The sequence below is a fragment of the Semicossyphus pulcher genome, unplaced genomic scaffold (assembly GCF_022749685.1).
Source record: "Semicossyphus pulcher isolate SPU_LCO1_2020_fin unplaced genomic scaffold, fSemPul1.0.p SCAF_21, whole genome shotgun sequence".
NCBI classification, from domain to species: domain Eukaryota; kingdom Metazoa; phylum Chordata; class Actinopteri; order Labriformes; family Labridae; genus Semicossyphus; species Semicossyphus pulcher.
The window spans coordinates 6,618,619-6,646,079 of NW_027211695.1; the positions used below are offsets into that span (position 1 = coordinate 6,618,619).

The following is a 27,461-nucleotide window of genomic DNA, read 5'->3' on the forward strand; positions in this document are numbered from 1 at the left end:
ATATTAAAAGACCCCGAACTACATTAGGTTAAAAGGCATGAATGGCGAAATGGTAATAGTTGTGGTTATGGGAGCCAGGCCTGAAATCACAGGCCTAGGTGTCAGGGCAACCAGCAAGCGGCGCTTCAGCCCCGGCTCAACTTTCAGTCCCGCTATCGCTGAAAATGTCCATAGAGGATCGAGTTACACTACGCCCCATCTTTAAGCCCCAGTCAGAGCGCCGTTAGCCGCAGGACAACAGGGGATAGGATAGGGGACTGGCCGCCGGGGAAGTAAAGGGCTCCACACTCATGTAAGTGACTAATTTTGCTTTGAAAAACGTTTCCGAAGATGTTGTAATATAAAAGCAACTGCAGCTTTTCTAACGGTCGCCTTTGTTCGCCACATTGTCGCTAATGAGAGGGAAATATTCTGAGACGCCCGTTGTCGCTCATGGTGTCACTCATCAAGAAAGACGGGATTTAAATAGGTATTAATGACTCTTTTTAACTACAAAGTATGTTTAGTGCACTGTGAAGTCGCCACCATGGGCGGCTTTTGCTTCAAACAAGCGATACTATCTGAACTTCTCGACCGTCTCTCTCTCGGAAGCCTGTTGCTTCTTTTCGCTCTACGGATGAGATGGGGAAGGAGGAGGAGGAGGAGTTGAGAAAAGCGGATTGTCCCAAGTGCCATGGCGACTTTATTCAAAATACTGGCAACCATTAATGTTTATATCAACAATATGCATATGTCTTATGTAGCAAACGCTTTAATACGACAAACAAGTATTAAATATGTACGTAATCGACCGCCACTGCCTTATATTTTGAAGACGAGCTCTGCACGATAAAATGACAACCTGTTATTATTAGCCATTTGTTGTCTCGACAAAGGTAACACATGACTTCACGACGATTAATTTCTTAACGCAACATTAATGCGTTGGGTTGAAGTCCAATGTGTAACAATGAATTCTTAGGCCTTAAGTGAATCATTACAAGCCTCTGGATGTGTGCAACACGAAGACTGAATCACTATAGCCTGCTATTGCTTAAGAATATATCTCCAGTGACGTTAAATTTGAACTGACAATGAACATTGGTCCCTGAAAGCAACACCTATGGTATTTGAACTATTATAGCCATATCATTGTAATCGCTTAATACAGATGTATAAACGGACTATTATATCCCATGTTGACAACTGTTAAAGCCCGAGATCATATTGAATTATAACATATTCATGTTATTACATTTTAAATGTGTATGTTTCTCCTTAACTGGATGCAAGTAGTTATTGAATCATCTTCAGGTAGTCATATATTTAAAAGGGTTTCAGTTGCAGTCCTAAAGTTGATAGTTATAGTAGATAGATATTAGTCAGTTTAAAAGTTATAAACACATGTTGAATGAAGCAAATGCATGAAAATAAACAGTGTGGCGGTGATCCGGGTTCCACATGTACTGTAGCTATTCTGAGACTGTATACAGGGCTTTTAATTATCTCACCAATCTCCTTTAATCGTGTAATGTCTCCCTGGCTCATGTCAGGCTTGTTACAAAGCCACTTCTAGAGTCATGTATGACGTCCCTGAGATCAGAGTTGACAGCCATTACAGCATCAATAACAGCATTAGACCAATATAAAGACATAGCAAGCTTCGTATGTTATCATTAAAATGTAAAGGCGCTCTGTGTCAAGGCTTTATTTTCAGTTTTTTTTCTCACATATTTTTCTCACACATATCATTGCTGTTTAGTCTACTTAATGTCAAACGTACTCTATATATACATTAACAGATGGAGGCTATTCAGAGTTCCCAGGATTGTCAATAACCAGGTGTTAATTTATCAATAAAAGCATCAGTCATATATAAGGGAATGAAAAACCTGCAATAGATGTGTGCTTAAACCGACAAACTGCACCATTGCGTTTGAAACTCAGTAAATAGCCTGCAGTCCCTCAGCACAATGCTTCCTCTGTGATGTTATTGTGAAGCATTCTTAAGAGATAAATATGGCCCTGACTGAAAGGAAATAAATCCATTTTCCCTTTCATGGTGACCTTTCCGACGGGGAGTGTTTAAGAAGTTGAGTTCAGAGGAGAATGAGGCTTTCCGGCTCTTACTTCCTGTTTGTAAAGAGCGCCTTGAGGGAGTTAAAAATGATGAGGGAATTTATGCCCTGATATTCAATGATTCAGAGATTGTTATGAAAAAGATCTAACGTGTTATTTTGTTCTTTACAGGCCGTGAAAAAGGGAAGCGTTGATGTTAATGGGGAGAAATCACATCCACCTGGAATTCTAAAGATGATAGAAACAATGGGTAAGTAGGCCTAATTGTTTTGTATTGTTTTATTGCAGGAATATACCACTACTTTAGTGTAAGGATGGAATAAATCAATGGATCTTTTGGGCTATAAATAAGCTACACACAATTTCAGAGAGCCTGAAGTGGCTTCTTCACGTTCCTTTTTTTGTCCAACCAAATATTCTTCTCTCTTCCTCTGGCCCTCATTTAAAGAGCCATGCTTCAGTGCCTATGACACCAAACACTCAGCGTAACTGAGATTAAATACCACCATAATCATCTAAGCAAAACAGGAAACATTGACTCTGCACACATACTGAGGCTTTTTCTTTTTTTTTTTTAAATCTTAATCTTCATTTCTTAAATTAGCATTTTTTACAAAGGGGTTTGGTCTAGTCAACTGGGTGTCCATCTTTGCTGGCTCTGCAGCCGTGTTTGGCTTCTGCTGAGAGCTGTTCTCAACCAGTGTAAGAGGCCTTGGATTCAGTTCAAGGCATGTGGACTGCCAATGTTGCCATATCTGATAATGTTGCCACATACTTGATTGTTTGTTTGTCCCCAGAGAGATTTATTAGTCCAACTGTCAAGCATAGAGCCAGATCGGTTCTGCCAGCATCTTTCTTAAATGCTGCAATCTGTGGTCACTCTCAAGACTGGCATGTTGACCGTGTGCTTATCAACTGAAATGGGAAGGCTGGGGAAATGGGGGCTTGATACACCAGTCCTAACATGAAAATGGAATCGTTTGTAGAAAGACATTGAGAACATCAAAAGGGAATTAAAATTGCAGTGCATTTCTGAAGATTTGAATAGCGTCATCCTTACGTTCTGCCCTACAGACCAATATGGGATTTTGGAGACCGATACTATTCTGATTATATCAATGATTACCAAATTCTGAATATTTGCAGGCATTGTTTTTTGTTAACATGTTCTCTGAAAAAAAAGAGTCCTCATATCGGCTGATTGATATATCGGCTCTACTCTGCTCCGACCACCCCGTCTTCGGGACACACACATACATGATACGTGGAGCAGTAGTGAACAGGAATCTGCTCCAGCTCCAGCGTTACTGGCTTGTTTACAACCTTTGTTCAAACAACAAAGCTTCTAAGTGCAAAAAGTGCTCTGGAGCTCGTGCACGCCCTATTAGGTGTTAGTCACAGTTGGTGAGCTTCGGAAATTGCTTCATTTCTGTCTCGATGACGTTGGGCTGGCCCGTCCGCACTAACAAGCCACTCTGGAGTTGCTCGATTGCGGGGCTTATGCAAGGTCCAGCAAGCAAACTGTGGAGGGCCGGCTTCTTTTATCTCCCTCTCCTGATACCCATTCTTTGCTGCTGTGTAACCTGCCATTGACCCCATAGGCAGAAAAGGAAACACTGCTGTTCTGCAATTGAGCAGCGTGCTGAGATTGAGTTTTGTTTTTCTTCAAATCTGACGCTTCAATATAGTAAGGTCTGATGAGCGCCGTTCAGCCTTAGCAAAGGTTTCATTCTTCTTCTTTATCATTTGTTTACAAGACAACAGAAAGAGGAAGTTAAAGGCCTAAGCCAAATTGCAATAGAATTTTGCATATTTTTTAAAAGTGTTAAATAAGGATATTTAAATGTGAAAATGTGTCCCACTATCTCTGCTGCCCATGTGCTGATAAAGCCTCCATCCTCATCACCTCTATCTCTCCCACGTCTCCTCCTCCTCCTGCATCCACTCCTTCACTCCGGCCGGCCCCTGTCACTGAAATATGCGACGGCTTGCAGATACACAGCGTGCCTTGCAGGCGGTGGAGCGTCTCCAGGCCAAACTGAAGGAGCGGGGGGAGGTGCCCACGGAGGAGAAGCTCAGCCTGCTCAAATCGGTGCTCCAGAGCCCCCTCTTCCACCAGATCCTGGCCCTGCAGAAGTCCGTTCAGCAACTCAGAGACCAGGTAAACACGACGTGGTGTCTACATTCTGTCACAGGCTTTGCAATAAATAAAGCTTGAGGACTACTTTAGATTACATGTAAACAATGCAGTGTTCATTAGTAAGGCATTTGTTTAATATGAATCACAATGCAGCATACAAATGAGGGATGAGAAGCCACTGAAGGTCATTAAGGGGGTACAAGGTTATGTCAGAGGTCTGCATTATTAATATACAAGTATAAACGGCCAAAATGACAGATGGCAGCAAGCTATATAAACAGTAGTTATATTTGATGAGAAATAAGAGTGTATTTGTGTGTTTTAATGATCGTAATGCTGGTTGAGGAGAGGGAGTATGGTGACATTTTGATGTTGAGTCACTAACTAGCCTTAAGCGCCTTCCAGACAAAGTTTTAAACCGGAGGCAATAAAGTTACAACAGACAATACAAATGCCTGCCAAAGTGAAAGCGTAAATGTTGGTCTTCCAGAGTAAAAGATATCTTCCCTGAATGTGCGTCCTTGCTGAACTGCAGTTGAGGAATAGCAGCACAAAGGTAGAATTTAGCACTAAAAAGACTCTGCCCTTGGGAAGATGCCCATTTAATTACACTAATTCAGCATATTGAAGCCTCATAACTGGTTTGGCTGAACTTTTGAATGCGTTATTGCAGAGAAAGTAGACTGTGGAATCGCATTAAGAAGGGAGCTCTCAACAGCTGGTATGGAGAGCAGAAACAACTGCAGCGACCTGTAATGGTTTGGATGAACATATGGGCATGTAGGCACTGTTTTAAGAGTGAGGAGAGGTCTGTTGTTAATGGATACAAGATAACCATAACATCTTTCAGAAGGTTAGAATATTTTCCATATATTCGAAAGGATTTCCTCTGCCTTTATCTTTCCCTGGTGACCTCACTGATTCAGTTTTTGGCTCGTGCCATACATTCCCCATCCCCAGTAGTGTTTCTGTTATGGCGAAATTGCTGTCAGGGTTCACACGAGCCAGATATAATACGGGAGAATGAGCAAAGATAGTTGGTCCAAGTCAGGGACTCTTTTCCAAGCTGATTCTGTCCATTGAGAATTGAACATTTAAGTGGAAGGAAAGCGCTCTTAAGTCACAGTGGAGAGGGGCCAGGGAAAGAGACGAAAATATGTGAGCTATGCAGAGGGAGGCAAGGATGTTAGAGCTTTTTACCCCTTGTGGAATTTAGATTATAAAAGGCCTGCTGGCATTTTTTGTGTGCTGGCGATTTAGCGTATTTCAAAAGAGGTGCATTCCTAAGTGTGTGTGCTGATGCATGTGTGTTTTACTAAGCAAATTTCTTTCATTGGATATTCCCTTCAGATCTTAAACTGGATTCAGTCCACGTTGTAACAACGGTAAAGAGACGTGTTTCAGAAGCAAGTCTGTATTATGTTTTTATAGAGCGTCAAAACCCAACTGCACTAATTTGGACAGAGGGTGTGTATTGGGTTTTGTTTTCAGACAAGAGCCAGACGCATAAACACAGACACACACTGTCCGTCATTCTGGCTCTGCTAGTTAGGCCTTGCACAGCCCGTGTCGCTATGGCGACAAGGCCCCACTCCTCCAATGAGAAAGAGGCCGCTGTGTGAAGTGGGGCAGAAACAATTTCTTAAATGTGCAAGAACCAAACTGGAACTTTAATCCTCTTAGCCAGGCCCCAGCTAACAAAGCTCATGCATGAGGACAGCAACTTAGCAGCATGCTACGCTAACTTAGCCTGGCCTGTAGGGTTTTGTTTGCAGTGTGTTGCCCTAATGTGTCCTGTCCAGTGGAGTCTTGTTTCTAAGGACTAATCTGGGACTGGGTTTAAAGGAGGAGTATTTTACAGTACATGTTTCAGAGGCTCTGAAAGTTGTGCAGTCAACTTCCTAATGTAAACACACACAAAGTTCACAAGGACAGCGTTAGCTTGGCAGCGCCATATGCCAAATGGAGTGTTTATGAAATTATTGCTCTGCATAATGTCCGTCCTTTTGAATCCAGTTCAGATGGTCATAAACATTATGCCCTTTGGCTAATGAAACGGGAAAAACACTGTTTTATGTAGTTGTCGCTCTCATGTAATTCATCTGTCACACAAGTAAAGTCATTGCAGTAATTAAAACCCGAGCGTATTAAGGCATCCAGATGGCCGGTGATGCTTTCCCCCCACCATGATGGAAATATTGTATTTGGAGTCTAGTCATTGTTGGAACATCAGCTAAGAGCCATTATCTCCTGAAGGATTAGGCTGCCATAGATCCAGCTAATCGTGCTGGGATAACTAAATATCTGGCATCCCGGTGGCTTCAGTAAGCCACAACAGGGCTTTGGTGTCTAAAATTAAATTTGCTAAATTTAAACGTTAGCAGTTGGAATGAATCATGATGGTTTTTTTGTGCCAACTTTTAATTGTTTTAGTTGGATTAGAGCCAAACATTGGTGCTCTCTGAAGCAGGAATTTAGACCTGCAATGTCGCCGAAAACTTGAAATCTAACAGACAACTTCTCGTCTTTTGTGCAGGTTATTACAACAATCTGACAATGTAACATCTACTGTTTAGCATCACTCTAAACAAATTCATTTATTCTTCTAGGGGACTGTCCCAGTGTCACGTGGGAGTGACCTCGGCGATCATGTTGCGACGGTCAAACCTAATGGCGGCCATGTTTCCTACTCAGACACTGCTGCTACACTCATCAACGGCAAGACAACATCTGAAGAGTTTGAACACATTATTCAATCCATGGCACAGGTACAAGTTAACCCAAAGCAATCATAATGCTGTTTGTATGATGTCATTGTAATAACATAGTGTTATATAGGGACATTCCAAAATCAGCACTTCTTCTGTTAACAGGTACATCACCTTGACTAAGTTTATCTGAACTCAGACTAAATATCCAGAGAGTTGATGACGAGAACTACAGACGTCAAACTGTGTTCTTTCCTCTTGAGGCGCTCCAAATAGACTTCTAAAGGCTGCCGCTAGCTTTGATGCGATCCTGAATCAGCATGCAGCCAAGATTTATACACTGTATGTGTGTGTGTTTGATCCAGGGGCGCTACGTGACACACGTAGACCTGCAGAAGCCGGTGACAGGAGGTCTCGGCTTCAGCGTGGTGGGACTGAAGAGCGAGAATCGCGGAGAGCTCGGCATCTTCATCCAGGAAATTCAACCAGGAAGCGTGGCTCACAGGTGTGTGAGAATCAAAATCAGTCAGAGAGCCAACAAAATCTGGAAAAAGCCAAGCCTACATACCAAAAGGATAGATCAGACCACTGATAATAATCTGTCCCTCTATCTCCCCCTACAGTGATGGGAAGCTCAGAGAAGCAGACCAGATCTTAGCCATCAACGGGCAGCCGCTGGACCAGACAGTGACCCACCAGCAGGCTATCGGCATCCTGCAGAGCACCTCAGAGAGGGTGCAGCTCGCGGTGGCAAGAGGACCGATACCTCAGCTGGCCAGCCCTGCGGTGTCCCGCACGCCCTCTGCTGCTAGCACCCTCTCAGCCAACTCCAGCGCGGTACAGACACGATACATTCTCTCACTAATGTTCTGAATGAAAACTTAAGCTGTTAAACTTAAGAAGCAGACTTATGCAAAGACATCTGGCAAAGGCACACGCAGTCTGACATGATTTTCTCACACATGTAGACAAAGAGTAGCCGTGGAAGAAATCCAACATGGCAGTTAAAGGAGCAATCAGCCCCTGGAGAAAGGCACTGTCAGTCAAAGCTGGTGTTCTCTGTCATCGATAGAAGCAGTAATATTTGAAATTTGTGCCGTAGCTGTGGAGAAAGTTGTACAAACAGCTTGTGGTTTTGCCCACTGTACATTCCTACAACACCCAGCATGCATTGCACCCCTCTCTTATATCTGTATTATTCAGCATTTTAAAATATCTAAAATGTATGTCGTATAAAAGCTCATGTATCCGCTTTATTGTTTCTTTTCTTTTAGTGGCAGCACGTGGAGACAATTGAGCTGGTCAACGATGGCACCGGTCTTGGCTTTGGTATTGTTGGAGGAAAGACCACCGGGGTTATTGTCAAAACCATCCTTCCTGGAGGCATCGCTGATCAGGTGATTGCATTAATGCATCTCTACCTTCTTTGGGACGTGGCTCTTAGTTTTTTTTTGCATCGTTAGAAGATATTTACATTTGGTTTTTATTGAAAGAAATAAGCCTTTTTTTATTTTTACACCTATGTTTTGATGACTCTTTCGATGACAGACTCAGTCAAGTATAATTAGAACAAATTAAGTGAAAGCAAGCTCAGAATAAACGATCACACTGTCTTCTTTAGGACTTGTAGTGTTATTATTTGTGATATTTCTTTGAAGCTCCACCGACTAAGTCAGAAAACATGCTTTTGTCTACCTCAGGACGGCCGCCTGCGCAGTGGGGACCACATCCTGCGAATCGGAGACACTGACCTGTACGGCATGGGGAGCGAACAGGTGGCCCAGGTCCTCAGGCAGTGTGGCAACAGAGTGAAGCTGGTGGTTACCAGGGGTCCTGTGGATGAGACTCCCTCTGTCTCTGCTGTCATGCCTGTAGTGCTCCCAACTGTCACTGAACAACAGGTGAGAAGAGCTGTGTCACTTTCAAGCTGAAGTAGTAGAGCAGTTTCACCTAAACCATAATTGATTATGACACACACTCAAAGACCTAAAGTTGAGCTTTTTCATCTCCAGTATTATTCTGTCTTACGCCTGACAGTATAAATAAATGGAAATAAAGACAGTGGCAGGTTACATCACTTGTGACTCACACTTTGGAGCGTAGAGATTGCTTTACTTTCCCAGAAACAGCCATTTCATGGCTATTTTCAACACTCATTGCTATTTAAGTATGAATGAATGTGAATGACTCACTTTGTGAGTGACGAACACAATATTCTTTCCATTCCGCTGAGGCTTTTATGGCCTAAAGATTTAGAGCACTCATTAACAAAGTTGAAAAGTGCATTTCAGGGACCATGCTGTGAAGTCGGATGACTGCTGAATCAGTCTTTACTTTTGTTTGGTTATCAGAATGTTTCCCTTGTAACCCCCTTTGATCTTTTTGCAGGGATATGAGGAAGAGGAGGCCGACGCATTTGATGTGAGCCTTACCAAGAACGCACAGGGACTGGGGATCACTATTGCTGGATATGTTGGAGATAAGAATTCAGGTGAGAAATGGAAAACACATTCTCACTGAAGAATTAAAGTGACATTTGTTTCACTAAATGTACATTTAAGCTGCAATTAATCATATTTTGTCATATAAACATTACACCCAATGTGAAATATGAAAGGGGTTACTAGTATTGAAAAAACTGATTGTCGCCGAACTCTGTTTTAGCATCTTTTAGCTTTTTGACTTTGTGTACAGCCCCCAAACTAAGCTATCATCAGCCCTCCTTTGAAGCCATGGCAGCTTCTCTTTAGCTCATAAGCCCTGATCCAAACACTACATGCTTCCTGCCCAACAGATTCAGCAGATAATACACTGATAGTTTCCCTCATGAGTCCAATACAGAGCTAAAAAAAAAGGGTGAATTGTATTGAATTCTTTAGTTGATACGCATTTGCTAGATGTGTTGAGGTTCAATGTTTTAAAAAAAGGGAAAGGACCCAGATGCAGACAGGGATATTTAATATAACACAAATATACAGAACAAGGCAAAAACAATAGCTTACTGTTCAAATTCAAGGGAAACAAAAGCCCAACGAATGTCCAACCACAAGTCCAACAAAATACAAGAAGCCACAAGGAAAATGGAAAAGAGTCCAGGTAAAAATCCACAAGAAAAAAAACACTTGACAGGGGTTTTAAAAACGAATGGTTTCACGGGTAAAGACATACGACGAGCTGACACTGAGATAGGGGAGCGCAGAGACTAAATAAACATGGGAGGTGATGCTAATTAGACACAGGTGAGACAATCAAGAGGCAGGTGAAAACAATAAGGGCAGGGCACATAATCAAACTAGCCGGGAAAACACACTAAGGCAGGAAGTGGATCGTCACAAGAAACTATGGCCCAATCCCAATCTCCACCCTAAAGCCTAAGCACTGAACACTCACAGACTTTAATGGCGTCAGGCGTCCAGTGCGTGAGGGTTTGAGAAGTGCATAAAAATGAGGAATGGGACGCACTGTCATGGCATCACACGTTGCCTGGAAACCAGATGAGCCATTAAATTTAAGTAAAAAAGCTGACCTGCAGCATGTATTTGTGTGTCGTACAGTGTTAATTTTAAGATAAGTCAGAAAGGCATTGAGGATAATCATTCGCGAATATTTAATTGTTGTCACTTTCAGATAAACGTATTTGCGGTTCCCGTCACCGTCCATGCTCAAATTATTTACAGTTATTATTATTTTTTGGTCAAACTTTATTGAACTACTTCAATGTACAAACATTTGTTTACATTTAGTGGGGGGCTGGACAATCACGTTTGTATATAAGTTTGCTATGAACCCTGGGTAAATCCCACAGGAAAGTCAGCAGATATGGGGACTCACGGAAAGTCTGTAATTTGGCGTTGAAAAGACCGCATCAGAGCCCTCACACATTTGCTGATCTGACAGTGGGACAGCACTAAGCACTCACGCACTTACCGGGAACGTGCCTCAAAAGTCATTAAATTGAATGGAATACTGAATTGCATTGACTTAAATGTACTTCACATTCTTTATTTTCCAAGGTTAGCATGGGTGCGTTACGGTCGTCACATCACGTCTTAAACATTGAAACAGGCCGACTTTCACTCACTATTTACAACAAACTGAAACATCTGTCTGTTGTTCTCCTCAGATGTTATTTCATGTCATGATTCATTGCTACTCGTCTCATCTTTTTACTTCTTCTGCCTCCTCAGAGCCCTCTGGTATTTTTGTTAAGAGCATAACAAAAGACAGCGCCGTAGACCAAGATGGCCGTATTCATGTTGGAGACCAGATAATAGCTGTAAGTACCCTAATTATACATTTGTAGCTGTGACTATTTTCTTTGTCTTCAGTAGCACAAGGTAAGATGAGCAGTGAAGGTTATACATTATCTATCATAGTGATGGCATTTAATCATTTGTACAATGGAGGGAAATTATGAAAGCATTAAAGTGTTATTTCTTTAAATATAAAATGGTCTGGCTTAAATATATGTGAACAGTCATGTGCATCTCTCCTGTTTGAATTTCAACCCCATCAAACAAGAATACAGACGGTGATTCAGCACTTTTCTGGCCCTTGTTTCATCCACTTACTCACAAATGATCGCCCTCTGCAGGTCGATGGCGTAAACATCCAGGGATACACGAATCAACAGGCAGTGGAAGTGCTCAGACACACCGGCCAGACCGTCCACCTTAAGCTGATCCGGCGGGGCTTCAGGCCCGAGGAGATCCCCCCCGCCGTGACCCCCGTCGTCACCATCCTGCCCCCTTGCACCACCATCCCCACCACCGCCACGGTCATGAGGGAGCTGGAGCTGGAGAGTATGAAGTCTGAGGAGACGGCACAAGGTAGGGAGGAGGAAGTGAGAGAGGTTTAATGAGGAGAGACACAAACACGGTCTGCTACTCATCATCCTGTCAGGAAAAGTGTCATTTGATGTGTAAATTTGTCTTGTGTCAGTGACTGGAAATTTCATGCACTTTTATCAACATGTGAATGTAAAATAGACTCGAATACAGCCCTAATTGATGTTCACATTATGACTGAGAATGAGAAAGGGGTCCTTCTCCTGACTTCTACAGAAGAAATACTTTTTTATAAACGTTTTTATGATTTAATACTGGTCTTAATACTGTAAAATAAAGTCCTTTTTCGCCTGTTGGACAGCTCCTTCTTATAGCAGCGAAAGAATGAGTACGGCCATGTTATTAGCCGTCTTTATTTTCAAAGCTATTTTCTCAGACAGGGAAATGAAGTGAACCAATTTGTGAGACAATTTCCAGTGAGTGCTACCTTTCTCAATCATTATTATACTGCACTGACAGAATAATTCACTGGCTGAAGTTTTTTCTCATAAAAGCAGTACGTTATAATCTCTGCAAAAGTTTGTGTTTGTTTGATTTTTATTTGTGAGCTTTTTCCTCGTAAATTTACTGCTTTAATCTCAATTTTATCTTGGAATGTTACCCCCCTCTTCTGGCTCTTATTGTTGTTAAAGGGCCAGCTCGTCAATTTTCAACCTCAGTCCTTTCATGCTTTTATGGGGAGCTAATGCCATTATGGTAGGAAAAAAAAAAAGCACTTTCGCTCTGTGCCTTTGGAGGACGCTATCCGCTTCTCCAATGGGCCCTGGAAAACTAGACTACGTAAAACGTGTCATCTGGCGGAGGCCAGGGAACTCGCTAAACTACTCTTCCTCAATCTATGGCGGCCGTCTCCGATGTCATGTCTTGTTCAAAGTCGTCAGGTTTGAAATGTAGACTGCAGACCTGAAGATTCAGACTCACTCCAGCGTCTCTCGCTGGGCCGTTCCTTTAAGAGGGAGGGGCGCAATGCACGCTGGGTGTTGTAGGAATGTAAAATGGACAAAACCACGAGCTGTTTCTACAACTTTCTGTGTACAGTATACAGCACTGACAGAATGATTCACTGGCTGGACGTTTTTTGTCATAAATGCAGGACGTTATAATCTGTGAAATTTTCTGTTTGTCTTTTTTTTCCTATAAATTTGTGAGCTTTTTCTTGTAAATTTACTGCTTTAATCTCAATTTTATCTTGGAATGTTACCCCCCCTCCCCCGGCTCTTATTGTTCTGAACCTTTAATGGCCTTACAATGGGTCGTTTAATGGATGTGCGTATCGAAAGTAATTTAACTGCTCAATTAAATTGTTGTGAACTCAGTGTTCGGGTTGTGGACTTCCTTTATGCATTACAGACTAGCTAGTATTAGTTTTGTGCTGGCACTGAAAAGGTGCTGATGTACAGTGTAGACCACGGTTTGCTGGGCGCATTAGTAGTAATTTCATGGGCGACCAGTTCGGTGCCCTGTGGAACTCCAAAGACATAAACAGAGGCGTGAAGTATTAAAAGAAGTCTCAGGATCATTAAACAGATATTTGAAGTCCTTGGATGTTTATAGTCTGTCCTTATGGATAACATCAGCAAGGTCATGCATGGTGTTTTCTGACCAATAGGGAGACTCTTCTTCCAAAGTGAGGGGGGTAATGAAAGATTTGGAAAAGCTCAACAATTTTGGAGGAATTTAGCTGTTTTAAAATAAAAAAGTGCTGTTTAAAAGTAAATTCAGCTTGAATGTATTTGTTTTGTAAGCCTTTGTGCTGATAAAGGAACATAGATAACCTTTTTTCCAGCAGCCTTTACTGTCATGTGTCTGTGCCGCTGCCTGCTTCCGTCTATCTCACTGCCCATTGTGTGTTTTTACAGTCACCACAGATGAAAAGGCGCTCCAGACAAAGAGTGACGGATCGGATGTCAGCCCGGCCACGGATCAGCTAACAGAAGACAAACATGGTAGGAGGCTGGGATTCTCCTTTAAGTACACCAGCAGAGATACCGGGCACACATCTGACAGATAAGGGGGTTTTTGTTGTCAGGACCACACTGACTGGCCGAACACGCAGGGAGGAAATTCTGAGATGGGGGCTGTCGAACGGACGGGGCGGTCTAGTTTTTAGAGGGGGCGGACTGCATCAGCACTTCATGTTGTTTTGGATATTAATACAAAACTTTGAATACTTTTATGTCGTGTTTTCCAAGGGATGAAGCTAACCATCTTTGAAGAGGACGAACTCATGAAGAAATGGCAAGAGACTCTGGGTCCAAGTAATGAAGTTGTGGTAAGTGATTCCCTTACCAAAACGTTGTTCCTGTGATATATGTCTGTTATCTTCAAAGGAAGCATGACCTGAGTGTGTTTGCACGACAGGTGGCTCAGGTGGAGAAGTTCAGCGAGAGCAGCGGCCTCGGCATCAGTCTGGAGGCAAGCAGCGGGCACCATTACATCCGCTCTGTTCTGCCTGAGGGACCTGTTGGTCGCTGTGGCAAGCTGTTCAGTGGAGACGAACTGCTTGAGGTGCGTTTTCTCTTTAATGCCAGAGAGAGAACAGCAATTCAAAATTAAAGTAAAACTTAAAGCTGCACATTCCGTACATTTTCTGTTACAGGTCAATGGCATATCCCTAATTGGTGAGACCCACAAGGAAGTAGTGAGAATCTTGAAGGAGCTTCCACTCTGTGTATTCATGACCTGCTGTAGGCCCGCCCCTCACCTGCAGGCCGACATGGATGCTGTCCAACCAGAGCCAGAGGTTTTGTCCTCAACAGCTGAATTGAAGGTACTGCTTTGCATCATGTTTCAGGGGGAAAACCGAAAGAAAGTAAAGACATGCAGGGTGTAATGCTCACAGAGCACTGCTGCAGAGGATGCATAAGTGACTCGAGACGCCCCCTGCATCTCTTTGACTTGCAGACGTGGAAATATGATTAGAGAGCAATGCTCTTTAAATCCTCCATTCTTAGCTCAGCTGTCATCGCTCTATTAGCTTGCCACATAGCCAACCATGATGGATTAAGATTTAGTGATAAAGAGCGAACGCTGATGGTTTATTACGACCAGTTCTAGTAAGACGTCAGCAGCAGTAGCCAACAACATTTGCTCGAGATATGAGGCATCAAAAGCAGCTTCCCTTTGGGGGAAGGGTTTTTCATCTATCAGGCTTTATCTGCGATAATGTACTAAAGCCCGAACATCCCAAAGATATTTCCCTTTTATCTTCTGCCAGAAACCTGAGCCAGAGACACAACTCGAGGCTAGTAGCCTTCGGGTTAGGACTGAAAGTGAGGGAGGCATGCTGTTACTGAGAGATTTGGGGCTTTTTTTTTTCCTCTGCAGAAACAAATAGACCTGAGCTGTGTGCTGGTTGCTGAAGACTCAGAGGTGAACGCGGCGGCAGCGACACAGGATAATGTCACAGAGGAGGCGATAGGATCTCCTTTGGCGATGTGGGAGTTGGAGATCCAGAATATCGAGCTTGAAAAGGGAGAAGGGGGGCTGGGATTCAGCATCCTGGACTATCAGGTGGGAAGTCATTGATAAAAAATATGGACTTTTATTGCTATATTTACACCCAAGCTTTTGTACTCTGTAGATTTTTGTGTTTAAGTAAGTTCCGTTGAAAGGAGTGATTACTATATAAGTTTATGGCTGCGATACCTGTTGACCTGTTCTTACCGGACCGGTTACCCACACAGGACCCGCTAGACCCCGCAAAGACGGTGATCGTGATCCGCTCCTTGGTTCCCGACGGTGTGGCCGAGCAGGATGGCAGACTACTGCCAGGAGACAGACTCATGTATGTTAACAGCACCGACTTGGAGAACGCCAGCCTGGAGGATGCCGTCCAGGCCTTGAAGGGGGCCACGCTCGGCACGGTCCAGATAGGAGTTGCCAAACCTCTGCCTGTAAGAATTAGAATTTATTCTTCGCTTTAAACCGGAAAATTAAAGGTAGACGTGTGTGTTGGGGATTCATCACTGCATGGCTGTATTCATATCATGCGATTAGTATCCGTTCATGAGGGCTCAGCTTACGAGGGCTTGAATTTTTCATGCGGGGAAAAGAGTGGCTGCATGGTTTAGCTTTCCACCCACTGTTCTTTCAGAGGACGCGGCCGTCCTAAAATGCTCCGTGCCCTTTGTTTCATATTACTATGTTATTGAATTTTCCAAGAGCACAGGCTCTCTGTTACATTTAAACACACTGGAGCACAAAAAGTTCTCTCGTCCCGACGGCACGTTTAGCGCTCCAGGCGGCTGTACCCTCCAACACTTGCATTCTCTCAGCTTTCGAGCTGCATTTCTCTTGTATTGAACCTGCCGCTGGATTACCCAGTGAGACCTCTGAGCTTGCCAAGGTTAGCTGGATTACAGAGCTGTAGGGAGGAAGCCTCCTCCGAGTTAACCAACTCTCCTGCAGGACGTGGAATGTACTTCAGAGGGCTATTTTGTTGTAATGCCTCTCAAAATTGAGTCTGACAAGAGTAATCCTCCAATATGCCGTCTTTCTTTTCTTATAACTGTCTGGGCTGCATGCTACACAAAATCAATATGAACAGCGCTTGCTGAAGAATACGTGTGAAATGTTTGGATTAATTCAAAGAGTCATGAATGTGCCGGTTTGAGCATTTCCTCCGCTTGAATGCACCGAGATCAATATTTCACTCTGTAGTTAGTGCACAAACAATCTCTCTAACTCCTAACACCATCTACCATTTCATACTAATATTTTAGTGCTTGATTGGTCACAACAAAAAACAAATTACATAAAGCTGGAGACACTGAAAGAATCTCTCCACTTTCCTAGGAATTACGATATTCCCACCCTCCGCACCCATATGGTGAGCAGGAAATTACCTCATCAACCATCATCCATTCATTTGACTTCAACAGTATTTTGGTTGAAGAAGGAGAGGAAGAAGGACTGACTGAGGGCGTCGTTTACCGAGCAGAGCCTGCATTGGTTAGTTAGCTTTTGGGGAAAAACAGAAATCAATCCTAAAAAAGGAACAAGAGTTTAAATATGTTCTGTTATTTAAAGGTATAATAAGTAGGATCTTTCCTTAAATTTTGTCAACAACACATTCACACTGGGCCCCTCCTCCTGGGCTGTTCGTCACCAGAAGCTCACTGTCACTCTCTCGTGCGGGAACACGCCCACCCCGCCGAGCTAACCCCGACTGCATCAAGGTTATCTTTACGCTAGCATGCTAACCGGCAGTTAGCTTTGCGCTAGCATGCTTGCGCTAGCGCAGTTAGCTTGTCCTACCCGGCTAACAGAAAGAAGGCAAATTCTGCATCGCTCTTTCGCCATGTTCGCCAGTCTAAACTGCCTCTACACCTCTCAATTTGATTGGCTCAGGGAACCACAACAGCGCCCCCTCCTGAAAACGTCCCATGCAAAGAAAAACAACAGAACACATGCAGAGGGAAGGGTCTGCACACACACTCACCCACACACGTATAGAGGCCCATAAGTGATGATTTATATTCCTACTTATTATACCTTTAACTAGCTTGTTATCTTCTATACATGTTATAATTAAGGGGTGCATTAATGTTGTATTTGCATTTTGTAGGTGGTAGAATAGCAGGGTCATTTTAGCTCTCTTCTGATTGAATAGCTCAAAAATAAAGGCCAGTATCGCATCCTAGTTTGTTAAACAGCTCCCGCTCACTCACTCTCACAGATTGACACCGGTGAAGCCGACCTGTCTGATGAAAAGGGGTTAGACCACACTTACTCCGCCATCGAGGACGACACTTTCCAGGCGTCCATGATTGCTCTTCACGGCAGCAGCTGTAGCGCAGACCTGGACTTCTTGCACTCATCTACACCCAAGGTAAACAACCATTACGTTTCGATATAACAAATGAAGCCAACGTGAATGATGTTACTGCTACGGTAACTGCCCTTTAAGGTACAGGATGTGGTCATTATACTTTCCTTTGTGTTATCAAGAGACAAAATGCCTTCTTAAATGTTTGTTCCCTTTGTAAAGGCAGTCATAAAAAGACTGATTTTGTTTTTATGTGAAGGTTGAAGCTGCTTTCGCTGCCAAAGAACAGCTCCCCAAGTGGATATGAAATTATATGGAAAATAAACAAAAACAGAGAGGGGCACGCAAACTGTTTCCTGAGGGTGTCTGTGTGCTTCCAGTCTCCCCAAAGGTCACAGCTGATCTTATTTGTAGTTCTTTTCCTCGATATTTAGACGATAATAAGGCAGCCTAGAGGGACAAACATAGGCTAAGACAACTTTGGGCGTTTTTATATTACTTACAAAAACAGATTTCAAATGTTTGTATGAGGTCAGACGGCTCAGTCTCCTCGTCATGATGAACAGTTTCCCCCCCTAAAGCTCCAGAGAGAAGCTGCAGATAAATCTCAGCTCTACTTCAGCGACAGTAAACGCTGGAGCGGCTTTTCAGACTCGCTGACGGTATCTAAGGTGATCTTTTTTTAAAGGAATATGGATGTTTTGTTTCTGTCTGGTCCATAACTGTTTATGGGACAACAACATAAAGGTCAGCGGGGAGTTAAAGATCAAATAAGCTCAGTGAGCCCGGCGAAGTCAGCCTCCGAGTCACTGTCGGTGAAACACTGACAGCTGCTTCATCTCGCGATTGCATTGACAGATTGCAGGTGTGCTGCTTTGCTTTTTGGGGCGTCTGGCTTTGTAGAGAGTTATTCATGTGCATGCAGGAGTTTTGCTCTTCAAGGCCAAAGAAAAGTACATTTTAGATATATCTGAAGCAGCTCTGGTCTTATCGCTCTACAAAGGAGGACTGTGCCCTTTGAAAATAGCGATGAGATTAATTTAAAGGATTTATTTATTATGTGCTATAAAATGAGATGAATTTTCAAAGTTTGTTATGGTTGGGCGCGCCTGGAGTGTGTAAGAGTGTAAAATTTAAATAGCTTCATGATAATGTCTTAATGTCATATGTAGTTTTTATATGTTTAGAGACAAAGGAGTGTTTTAGGTCTGAATTTTGTAAAAAAAATAAAAATAAAAAAGCCTTTTATTTGCAGGAGGGCTGCAGAAAAAATTGCAGTAGATTAAAAAAAAAGTATTTCATGCACACACACAGTGTGGTTTCACATCTGCATGCGAACATTCAGAGGGAGCCCTGGATACTTGGACCATGCATTCACACCATTGTAGCACCAGCAGTCAGCTTCACTCAGAAAAAAGTGGTGTCAATTTGCAACTAGGTTAGCCGGCACGAAGGCTATAGACAGGGGAAATGTACGTTATAGCTCGCATCCATCCATCTATTATCTCTACCGCTTATCCTGTTCAGGGTCACGGGGGGCTGAAGCCTACCCCAGTTGTCATTGGGCGAGAGGCGGGGTACACCTTAGACCAGTGTGTGCTCACACTCGCACCAATTTAAGAGTCACCAGTAAACCTAACAAGCATGTCGTAGGACTGTGGGAGGAAGCCGGAGTACCCGGGTAGAACCCTCGCATGCACGGGGAAAACATGCAAACTCTTCTTCTACCTGTTGCACCACTGTGCAGAACTCTAGCTAGTATGCTAATTTCAATAGCTATCACACGTCATGTCGTCTTTGCAATATAGAACACTCATATGTAGGGCTGCAGAATAAATCGCAATTTAGTCGTCATGGTAATATGCATTTATCGCAATAAATGAAAAAAAGTATTTCATGCACACATATCGTGCACCACCCTCCATGATGCACACTATGCATTCCATAAATACAGTGATTTTAAATGGACTTGGCTTTAAACCAACATATTATTTTACTTATGCCTATAAATACATTTTCTTTGTCCTTAAATAGACCACTGGTGCTTGTCATACTTGACCTGTCCTTTGTATAGATACTTGTAGATGTCATAGCTCGTTCACACCATATTTATAGCACCACCTTATTAAAATGAAACCTCCTGTTTCTGGTTTAACTCCACTTCTCATCGCTGCACAGTGAGCCCCACTTGTATTTGCATATTAGAACTTTTTTCCAAAGATTTATACTTCTGTTTCTGGCTCCCAAAGGGAAGTGCTTGTTGAGATTCATCACCACTCAGTCTGCTTCTAATAAAGTCTTAAATGGCGCTGTAGTAAAAAAAAAAACTCCATTTTGTGCATGGCAAGCTCAAGATCCCCAGTAATTTCTGCTGTTCTCTATTGGCCACTGATGGCTTTTCTATGGCTCATTACAAGGAGGGCAGGATGGCGACTGAACAAGATGAATTCCCCCTGTTGGGCAATTGTCTATCTAACAGGGTGGAACGTTCATTCAGCTGCTGTGCTTTGTTTTACCCCAGCTGACAGCTCGCCTCGACTTGTTGGATGAGCATCCCCGCTTCGCAACGGCGTCCGGCCTCGCAGACAACACTCAGGCGTTCTCTCCGGAGAAGCCTGCCTCTTTCACCCCTCCGAGTTTGAGAGGTCGCGTCCCCGATTTCAACGCCCTGCTGAGCAGTTCTGATCCGTACGTGACACAGCACACGGCCAAAGAAGAAGCAGGGGAGTGCGCGAGCTTATACAGCACGTTTGCTAACGTCCCAGAAGAACCTGTGGAGCTGCCAATGTCTTATGGAGACATAAAGATTTTGATGAAGGTAAAATAACTTGACATTTTTAGAGGGTTTAATTAATATGTTTGTACAAATAAGTTAGTTTTCTTTTTAAAAGATTCAGTATGTTAATTTGAGTTATAAAAGCTACAAAATAATCATCCTTCATCTCCTTTCAAATATAATTTTTAAGGTAACTTGTAACGTCTTCTCACTCTTTGCAAATATAGAAACAAAAGCGCTTTCATTTTGAAATGATTTCCCATTCACTGCGCCTACCTTTCCTCTAAAGAGTGAGACCCCTGCTTTCTTTGGAATCCGGCCTATTTTCATTCATCTGCGTGAATAACTTGTTGAATTATCCCTCCTCAAGGACGAGGAGGTTGGCGTGAAAGAATCAGAAGACGTCGACGAGGAAGCGCTGACCTCCGGGAGCAACTTTGAAAGGACCATCACTGTCGTGAAGGGCAACTCCAGCCTCGGTTTGTGTTAATTTCTTCACATTCTTTTATTTGTTTTTTGCCTCCAAAGAAGTGTAAATGAGGTGGGACTGAAAGGCCTTTACTGTTGCGTCATATTTGTAATGAATGCCAGATGGGAAGCAAAGCGACAGAAAAGATTTTTTGGGCTATTTTCCAGTCTGAAAGGGTTGTTTTATTGCTGTATGGGGGTATTTGCATTTCAAAACCTGCCCATGAGACTGCACTGACTGAATGAATACTAAGTTTTAACATCTAAAACAAATAGGTGTCTTGAAGGCACTGTTTAAAATCCCTCAATAAAAACCTCCTTCTGCGTTTTAAATAACCTTTGAAGTTTTATATTTCCTGCTTGATTCAATACATCCGGGTTTTGTATTTCCAACCTTTTTACTGGATATAATTCTTGAACCACAATCCTCTACAAAATTGAACATACTGACTTCAGAAGAAACCCTTCACACGATGGGAGTTTGAAAGTTTGAGAAATACTGTGAATACATTTATTATGCCGCGCTCTCAAGTTACTCTATTGAGAGTGAAGCGCAAACCAAATCTAGGAGAGCTTTTCTAGTTTCAAGGATGATTTGCTGGGATATGAGGAAGGTTTCCACTATCGTTTCACAAGTGAAAAGACTTCCATGAATAACATTTATGCCAAATGTAAATTATCAATGAAGTAGTAAAGTGGCGCCGGTTTATCTCAGTGGTTGAATCGGCGGCCATATACAGAGGCTTCAGTCCTCGATGCGGCCCCCCCCATCCGCTGTCTAGTGTCAATAAAGGCATGAAAAAAATATCTTTAAAAAATAAAGTATTAAAGTTCTCCTATTTTAAAAGCACCTTTTCTTTTATAAGGAGTTGATGGCATTGTGGTTATATATCTATTAGTTCAGATAGAATTCCAAGTACCAGGAACTTTTAGTTCCAGAAACTTCTCTTCAAAGAATTAAATGGTCCCTGTGGCCCCCAGCGTTTCCACAGCGGCCGTCAGTCCTGGGAAGATTTAGCAAATCAGGCCAGTGACGTATGGAGAAGCAATAAAAGTAACTGCGCTACACCGCCAGTCCTGTAGGTGGCAGTAAGAAGAAGATGACACTACAATTAGCCTGTTAGCATCGCGTTTTATTGCGTTGCAAATGGATGCATTGAATCAGTCAGTCTTTTAAACATGATGGGTGAAATAAAACGCTGTGAGTGCCCGATTAATCAGAAGCGATCAGCACTGCAGGCCCTGCCCTGAAAGTTCACGGACCTTTGGAAAATACTACCTCCCGAGCAGCGACTTTTCAGGGGGGAAAATCAATTACCACAGAACTAAATTTAGAACCTGTTTCCTGCTATTGAAACGCAGAGTTCCAAGTTCCTGGGGAATGTTACTGCCGTCGAAAAGCGCCACAAGTGTGTAACATTGTTTTTTGTACTTACCTCAAAGGGATGACGGTGAGCGCCATGAAGGATGGTTTGGGAATGCTGGTCCGCAGCATCATCCATGGTGGCTCCATCAGCCGGGATGGGCGTCTGGGTGTTGGCGATCTCATCCTGGCCATCAACGGAGAGCCCACAGCCAACATGAGCAACGTTCAGGCTCGGGCCATGCTGAGAAGACACTCTCTCATTGGACCAGACCTGGGGTAAGAGACCAGTTACTGAAATTAGACGAAGAAGAAAATATCTGTACACATTTGTAGACTGTATAAAAAAGATGGATGACGTGACAGCTCCCTAAAAGTGAAGTCAGAACATTTCGAGCGCCCCCTGCTGACTGGCTGCAGCATAGGCCAGAAAGCCCGCCTCCTCCATGGTAACAGATGGGACATGAGTCAAACTATAAAATCAAAATACACGTCAAACATGGTTTCTGTCATTGCTTCAGACCAACACAAGAACCTGTCCTGCTGTTAAACACGCTGACGTGCGGGATCTGTGCTGTTTTTTTCCGTAATTTCAGTGTGTGATTTGGTTAGCGGAAGTGGCTCTACCTGCTGATCTCTACTGCACAGCTCTGGCTCCAAATGACATCACCATCGCAAGATGGCAGCGCCTATCACGGGGGCTATTTTGGCATCACTTATGCACAATTAGAGCAGATGGAGATGCGTCATCCATCTACAGTCATTGGTTTACACACAGAATTCAATTGTGCAACGATAGAACAGATCGGCGCCTTTTTTTCAACACTAATTTGTTCAGTTAAACGTTTGCTTTTTGATTAAAGTTTCCTCTTCACAGTGTGGTTGTTAATCACCATTACGAGGATACAATGCAATCCAATGCATTACATTTTCTTTCAGTGATTCAAATAATATTTTACGTAGCAAACTGTCCAAATTCTAGTTGTTACGGTGAGTTTTAATTCCCTACATTTCAAGCTTTGGTCGGTATTGAAAAAGCGAAAGGGTGTCTAAACCAAGGTCTTTTCAAATGTTTCTTTGCTATTGAAAAATGAATCAGAAATTCCACCTTTCTTTGATATAACTCTAAAAACCAGCAGTACTGCCTTATATATTTGTCACTTCATAAGGATGTACCTCAAGGTCCTACCTTCAATCACATCAAGGTTCCTTTAAAGCAAGCCTTATAATTAATACCTGTGGATGTGTTTAATGTTTTTGTACTTGATTTTGCACATTATTTTCTCTCTAAACTAAATGATGTTAAGAAGTATGTTTAAGTTGCAGTTGCACCTCACTTTTCTTAACCCAATCAATAAGAGAATTCAGTCTGGTTAAGTCACATGTTGCATTAAGGTGTTGCCATTTCTCCCGTCCTGGTTGTGGTGTTTCACAAGTTCTGCTTGCCGAACTAAACGTGCCACCTGTTGTTCGCTTCGGTGCATAAAAAGCCAACTCTTCACGTTCTAGATCTGCTTGTGCACCTGAGGAAGATCTGTGCCCATTTTATGTGTGAGTATGACTAACTTCCACGCTGGTGGCGATGCAGCGAAAGAAGCTGCCATCTTTGGTTTCCTTCCTGTCGTTCTCGCTCCATCTGCTGCTGGGCTTCATTGCAGTCTGTTGAAAAGTTTTATCCAGACAGTGAATTAAAAAGTGAATTCACTTTAGTGGAGAGGCAAAACAATGCTAACAGAATATAACAGTTAAATGAATCATGTTGCGACGCTGCACTGTGTATTAACCAACACATATTTAGAATGCATCAGTGTCAGTAAACATCACACAGTTCCAATAATATCTGGATAAACCTTGATTGACTGCATCACTCACTTACTAATCGTCACCGGCTGCATAACTTCTGTTTCCCTCTGTACCATTAATAACTCACTGCTTTCATATCAATCATTGCTATTTAAGCTCCGCCGTGTCTCTCACAGCATGTTGTGATGTTCCTGACGAGCTCGCTCATCCATTTCATTACTTCACTGGAAACAATTTCCTCTCTGTCTGCATGCCATCGTGTTTAAAAAAAAATGAAGCAAATCAACCCATCTGTTGAATATCTGTCAGCTTCACTTAAATGTGCTGTGCAATTGATGCTAGTTCTTCTTTACTTTTATGAATTGCAATGTAAGTTTAAAGTGAGTAGAGGCATGAATGCCGCTAAGGTGGGTAATCTCAAATTGTTTGCTTCCAGAAATGTTTGACTCATTTGTGTGCATGTGTGTCTGTGCTTGTGTGTGTGTCCATGTATAGCATTACATATGTACCTGCAGAGTATCTGGAAGAGTACAAGGCCAGCCTAGAGCAGCCTACAGAGGATGTCTTCCCTCAAACAGCTCCAGTCTCAAATCCAGCTCCAGACTCAGCCCCAGCTCCAAAGTATGTCCTCTGCGCTCTGACACAGTAACTTTTCTTCTGTAGTTAAACAGACAAACAAACTTGTTCTGATTGCATTAAGTGTTTCCTAATTGTGCAGTGTTAGCATGCATGTTTGCTAGCTAGCAGTCTTATTCTTTGTTGCCTTTCTTGGCACATAGCCACCCTTTTTTGTGCATTAGCACCATCAACTGTCAATCAGTGGTATAGCATGAAATAAAGACAACAGGGATCAACTCCTAAAGACATTGCTACATTGTGCTGCTACTGGTAGCTTTAAACCATGCTATATTACAATATTAATCATTTGTTTTTTGTCAATAGAGCGTAAATGAACCCCTGAAAGTTATGTTGATGAAGTTTTTGGAATGTAATCAGACTCTTTCCTTCCACTGTTGTCTGTTTAGAGATATTCCTAACCTCCCTGAACGGGAAGACGGAGAGGGAGAGGAGAGTGCCTCTTACAGTAACTGGAACCAACCGAGGAAGTGAGTACACTGTGCATCTTCACTTTGAAACTCATTTTGTGAACAGTATCAAATCAGAACTAGAGACACAACTTTGTTTAAAATTTTAAAATCTAAAATTCTGATTTTTGTACCTCCGTCAGAGTGGAGCTCTTCCGAGAGAAGGGCAAGTCCCTGGGTATCAGTATCGTCGGAGGCCGAGGGATGGGCAGCCGGCTGAGCAATGGAGAGGTGATGAGGGGCATTTTTATTAAGCACATTCTGGAGGACAGTCCTGCTGGACAGAACGGGACCCTAAAGACAGGAGACAGGATTGTAGAGGTAAAAGACATTTCAGGTCACAGACAAAATTCACTTTTTTAACATAATTGTAATTTTTTAATATTTGAATACATTTAGATTAAGATATAGGATCTTAAATGTGTTGTTTAGGTGGATGGAGTCGACCTTAGAGATGCTAGTCACGAGGAGGCAGTGGAGGCCATACGCAGGGCAGGAAACCCTGTCTTGTTCTTGGTCCAGAGTATTGTCCACAGGCCCCGGGTAAGTTTATATTTTAGTGTCAAACCAATTATTTCTAACCACCAAATAATGTGAAGGTCACACCTCATTCTGTTGCTTCTTTTTCACCTTAGGTTAAAGTTTAGTGAATCTGCACAAGCCATTTAGGGCACTTTCAAAGACTAAAACGTACAATATACAACCCCTGAAGAGTCTGGTTTGCTTTTGAATTTTAAAAGGAAGTAATTTTATGACCTTTTATAAGAGCAACAAAGAACCCTGCCTGGCATATTAAATATATTAGCAAGTTTAAACCTCTAAGTGTCTCGTTCATTGAAAATCACTGTATCAACAACATGGTTTGTTGTTTGAAAGTGCCCTCAGGCTTTTAAAGCATGACTAAGTAGTTTCCTGCTGGGGCTGCATCTGGCTTTTTTCCAGTGTCAGATCACCCATAGTCCATCACTTTTTCTTGCATCGTGAGATATTCCCACATGCTTTACATTCTGGTTACTCATCTTCAAGCCTTGTAGCAACTCATAATGTAATGAAGTACATGCAGAGGGGGTACAAGAAGAGGGGAATTCATGTTGTGGTGACTCATTATATATATATAATATCTCATGATATTGTTTTCAGCCAGTGCATTCGACTATTTCACGCAAACAATCCCACTGTATGCTAATTTCTATAGTCACACATTAGAAAGACAACATTAGCAACTACCTGATAACAACACTAGAATATTTAGCATCTATTAGCCAACTTTAGCAGCTAGCTAATTCCCTGAGGCGTTGGTAAAGACCACTATCAGAGCTAAAAGGAGAGTTAATATTACACAAATTTGCCAGAGAAAAGACACAAATAAATGCTAATATTGCTTTGTATTTGCTGGATGTATGTGTAAAAATATAATGGGGTTGCTGGTAACATTGCTATGTAAACTAAAAAGTTGATAATATGTCAAAGTTAGCTTGCTCCAAATGGCTAAAAAGTCAGTTAATGAATGTTTAAACACAATTTTGCCAGTTGAACAAATTACTTTTTTTTTTTTTACCCCTACAACAATTGTTCAACACTCTGAGAAATATGCTAATTCAGTTGTATTGCTAAATTGTCATATTTGTGTGCTAGCTAAACATGAAGCTAATGCTCCAGCTAGTAGATGGCTAGCATTAAGATTTGATGGTTAAACACCTAGCCTGGCTCTGTGTTAAGGAAGCAATATCTTCCTACTAGTACCATTATAGCTCATAAATTTACACATTAACAAGCTGGTTTTGCTACCTTTGGACAGAGTTAAGCTAGCTGTGTAGTGTTAAGTTAAGCTAACCCTCTGCTGACACAAGCTTCATTTTTAGCATACGGACACAACATTTCATCTAATTTGAAGCACATTAGGAAGCAGGCTTTGCGACCTTTTGACAGAGCTAAGCTAGCTTTGTTAAGTGGTAAATTAAGCTAAACCTTTGCTGACATTAGCTTCATTTTAAGCATAGAGACATGCCATTTCATCTTATTTGAAGCACATTAACAAGCAGGTTTTGCTACCTTTGGAGAAAGCTCAGCTAGTTGTGTACTCTGTTAAGTTAAACTAACCCTTTCCTGACACTAGCTTAATTTTTAGCATACACAAATGCTATTTCATCTCATTTGAAGCACATTAACAAGCAGGTTTTGCTGCCTTTGGACAGAGCTAAGCTAACTGTGTTTAGTCTTAAGTTAAGCTAACCCTCTGCTGTCACTAGCTTCATTTTTAGCATACGGACATGCCATTTAATCTCATTTGAAGCACATTTTGAAGCAGGTTATGCTACCTTTGGACAGAGTTAAGCTAGCTGTGTCAAGTGTTAAAAAGCTAACCCTTTGCTGACACTAGCTTCATTTTTAGCATACGGACATGCCATTTAATCTCATTTGAAGCACATTGACAAGCAGGTTT

The 27,461-nt window shown here is 42.3% G+C and overlaps 1 protein-coding gene across 1 annotated transcript in view; it reads left to right on the top strand.

The window, feature by feature from the left end:
* The first annotated feature begins 209 nt into the window (after positions 1-209).
* LOC138600517 (multiple PDZ domain protein) overlaps positions 210-27,461 on the top strand; it is a 44,731-nt gene continuing 17,479 nt past the window's right edge. The window contains exons 1-27 of the mRNA XM_069671935.1: positions 210-292; positions 2,230-2,308; positions 4,053-4,219; positions 6,808-6,966; positions 7,272-7,411; positions 7,530-7,743; positions 8,181-8,303; positions 8,607-8,807; positions 9,295-9,397; positions 11,094-11,182; positions 11,501-11,735; positions 13,613-13,699; positions 13,946-14,025; positions 14,115-14,261; positions 14,353-14,523; positions 15,081-15,266; positions 15,440-15,649; positions 16,551-16,706; positions 17,434-17,586; positions 20,045-20,341; positions 20,670-20,778; positions 22,211-22,409; positions 23,640-23,681; positions 24,429-24,554; positions 24,959-25,039; positions 25,162-25,339; positions 25,451-25,561. Coding sequence (XP_069528036.1) covers positions 2,293-2,308; positions 4,053-4,219; positions 6,808-6,966; positions 7,272-7,411; positions 7,530-7,743; positions 8,181-8,303; positions 8,607-8,807; positions 9,295-9,397; positions 11,094-11,182; positions 11,501-11,735; positions 13,613-13,699; positions 13,946-14,025; positions 14,115-14,261; positions 14,353-14,523; positions 15,081-15,266; positions 15,440-15,649; positions 16,551-16,706; positions 17,434-17,586; positions 20,045-20,341; positions 20,670-20,778; positions 22,211-22,409; positions 23,640-23,681; positions 24,429-24,554; positions 24,959-25,039; positions 25,162-25,339; positions 25,451-25,561 — 3,780 coding nt within the window. The 5' untranslated portion in view covers positions 210-292; positions 2,230-2,292. The remainder of the gene's footprint in view (positions 293-2,229; positions 2,309-4,052; positions 4,220-6,807; positions 6,967-7,271; positions 7,412-7,529; positions 7,744-8,180; positions 8,304-8,606; positions 8,808-9,294; positions 9,398-11,093; positions 11,183-11,500; positions 11,736-13,612; positions 13,700-13,945; positions 14,026-14,114; positions 14,262-14,352; positions 14,524-15,080; positions 15,267-15,439; positions 15,650-16,550; positions 16,707-17,433; positions 17,587-20,044; positions 20,342-20,669; positions 20,779-22,210; positions 22,410-23,639; positions 23,682-24,428; positions 24,555-24,958; positions 25,040-25,161; positions 25,340-25,450; positions 25,562-27,461) is intronic.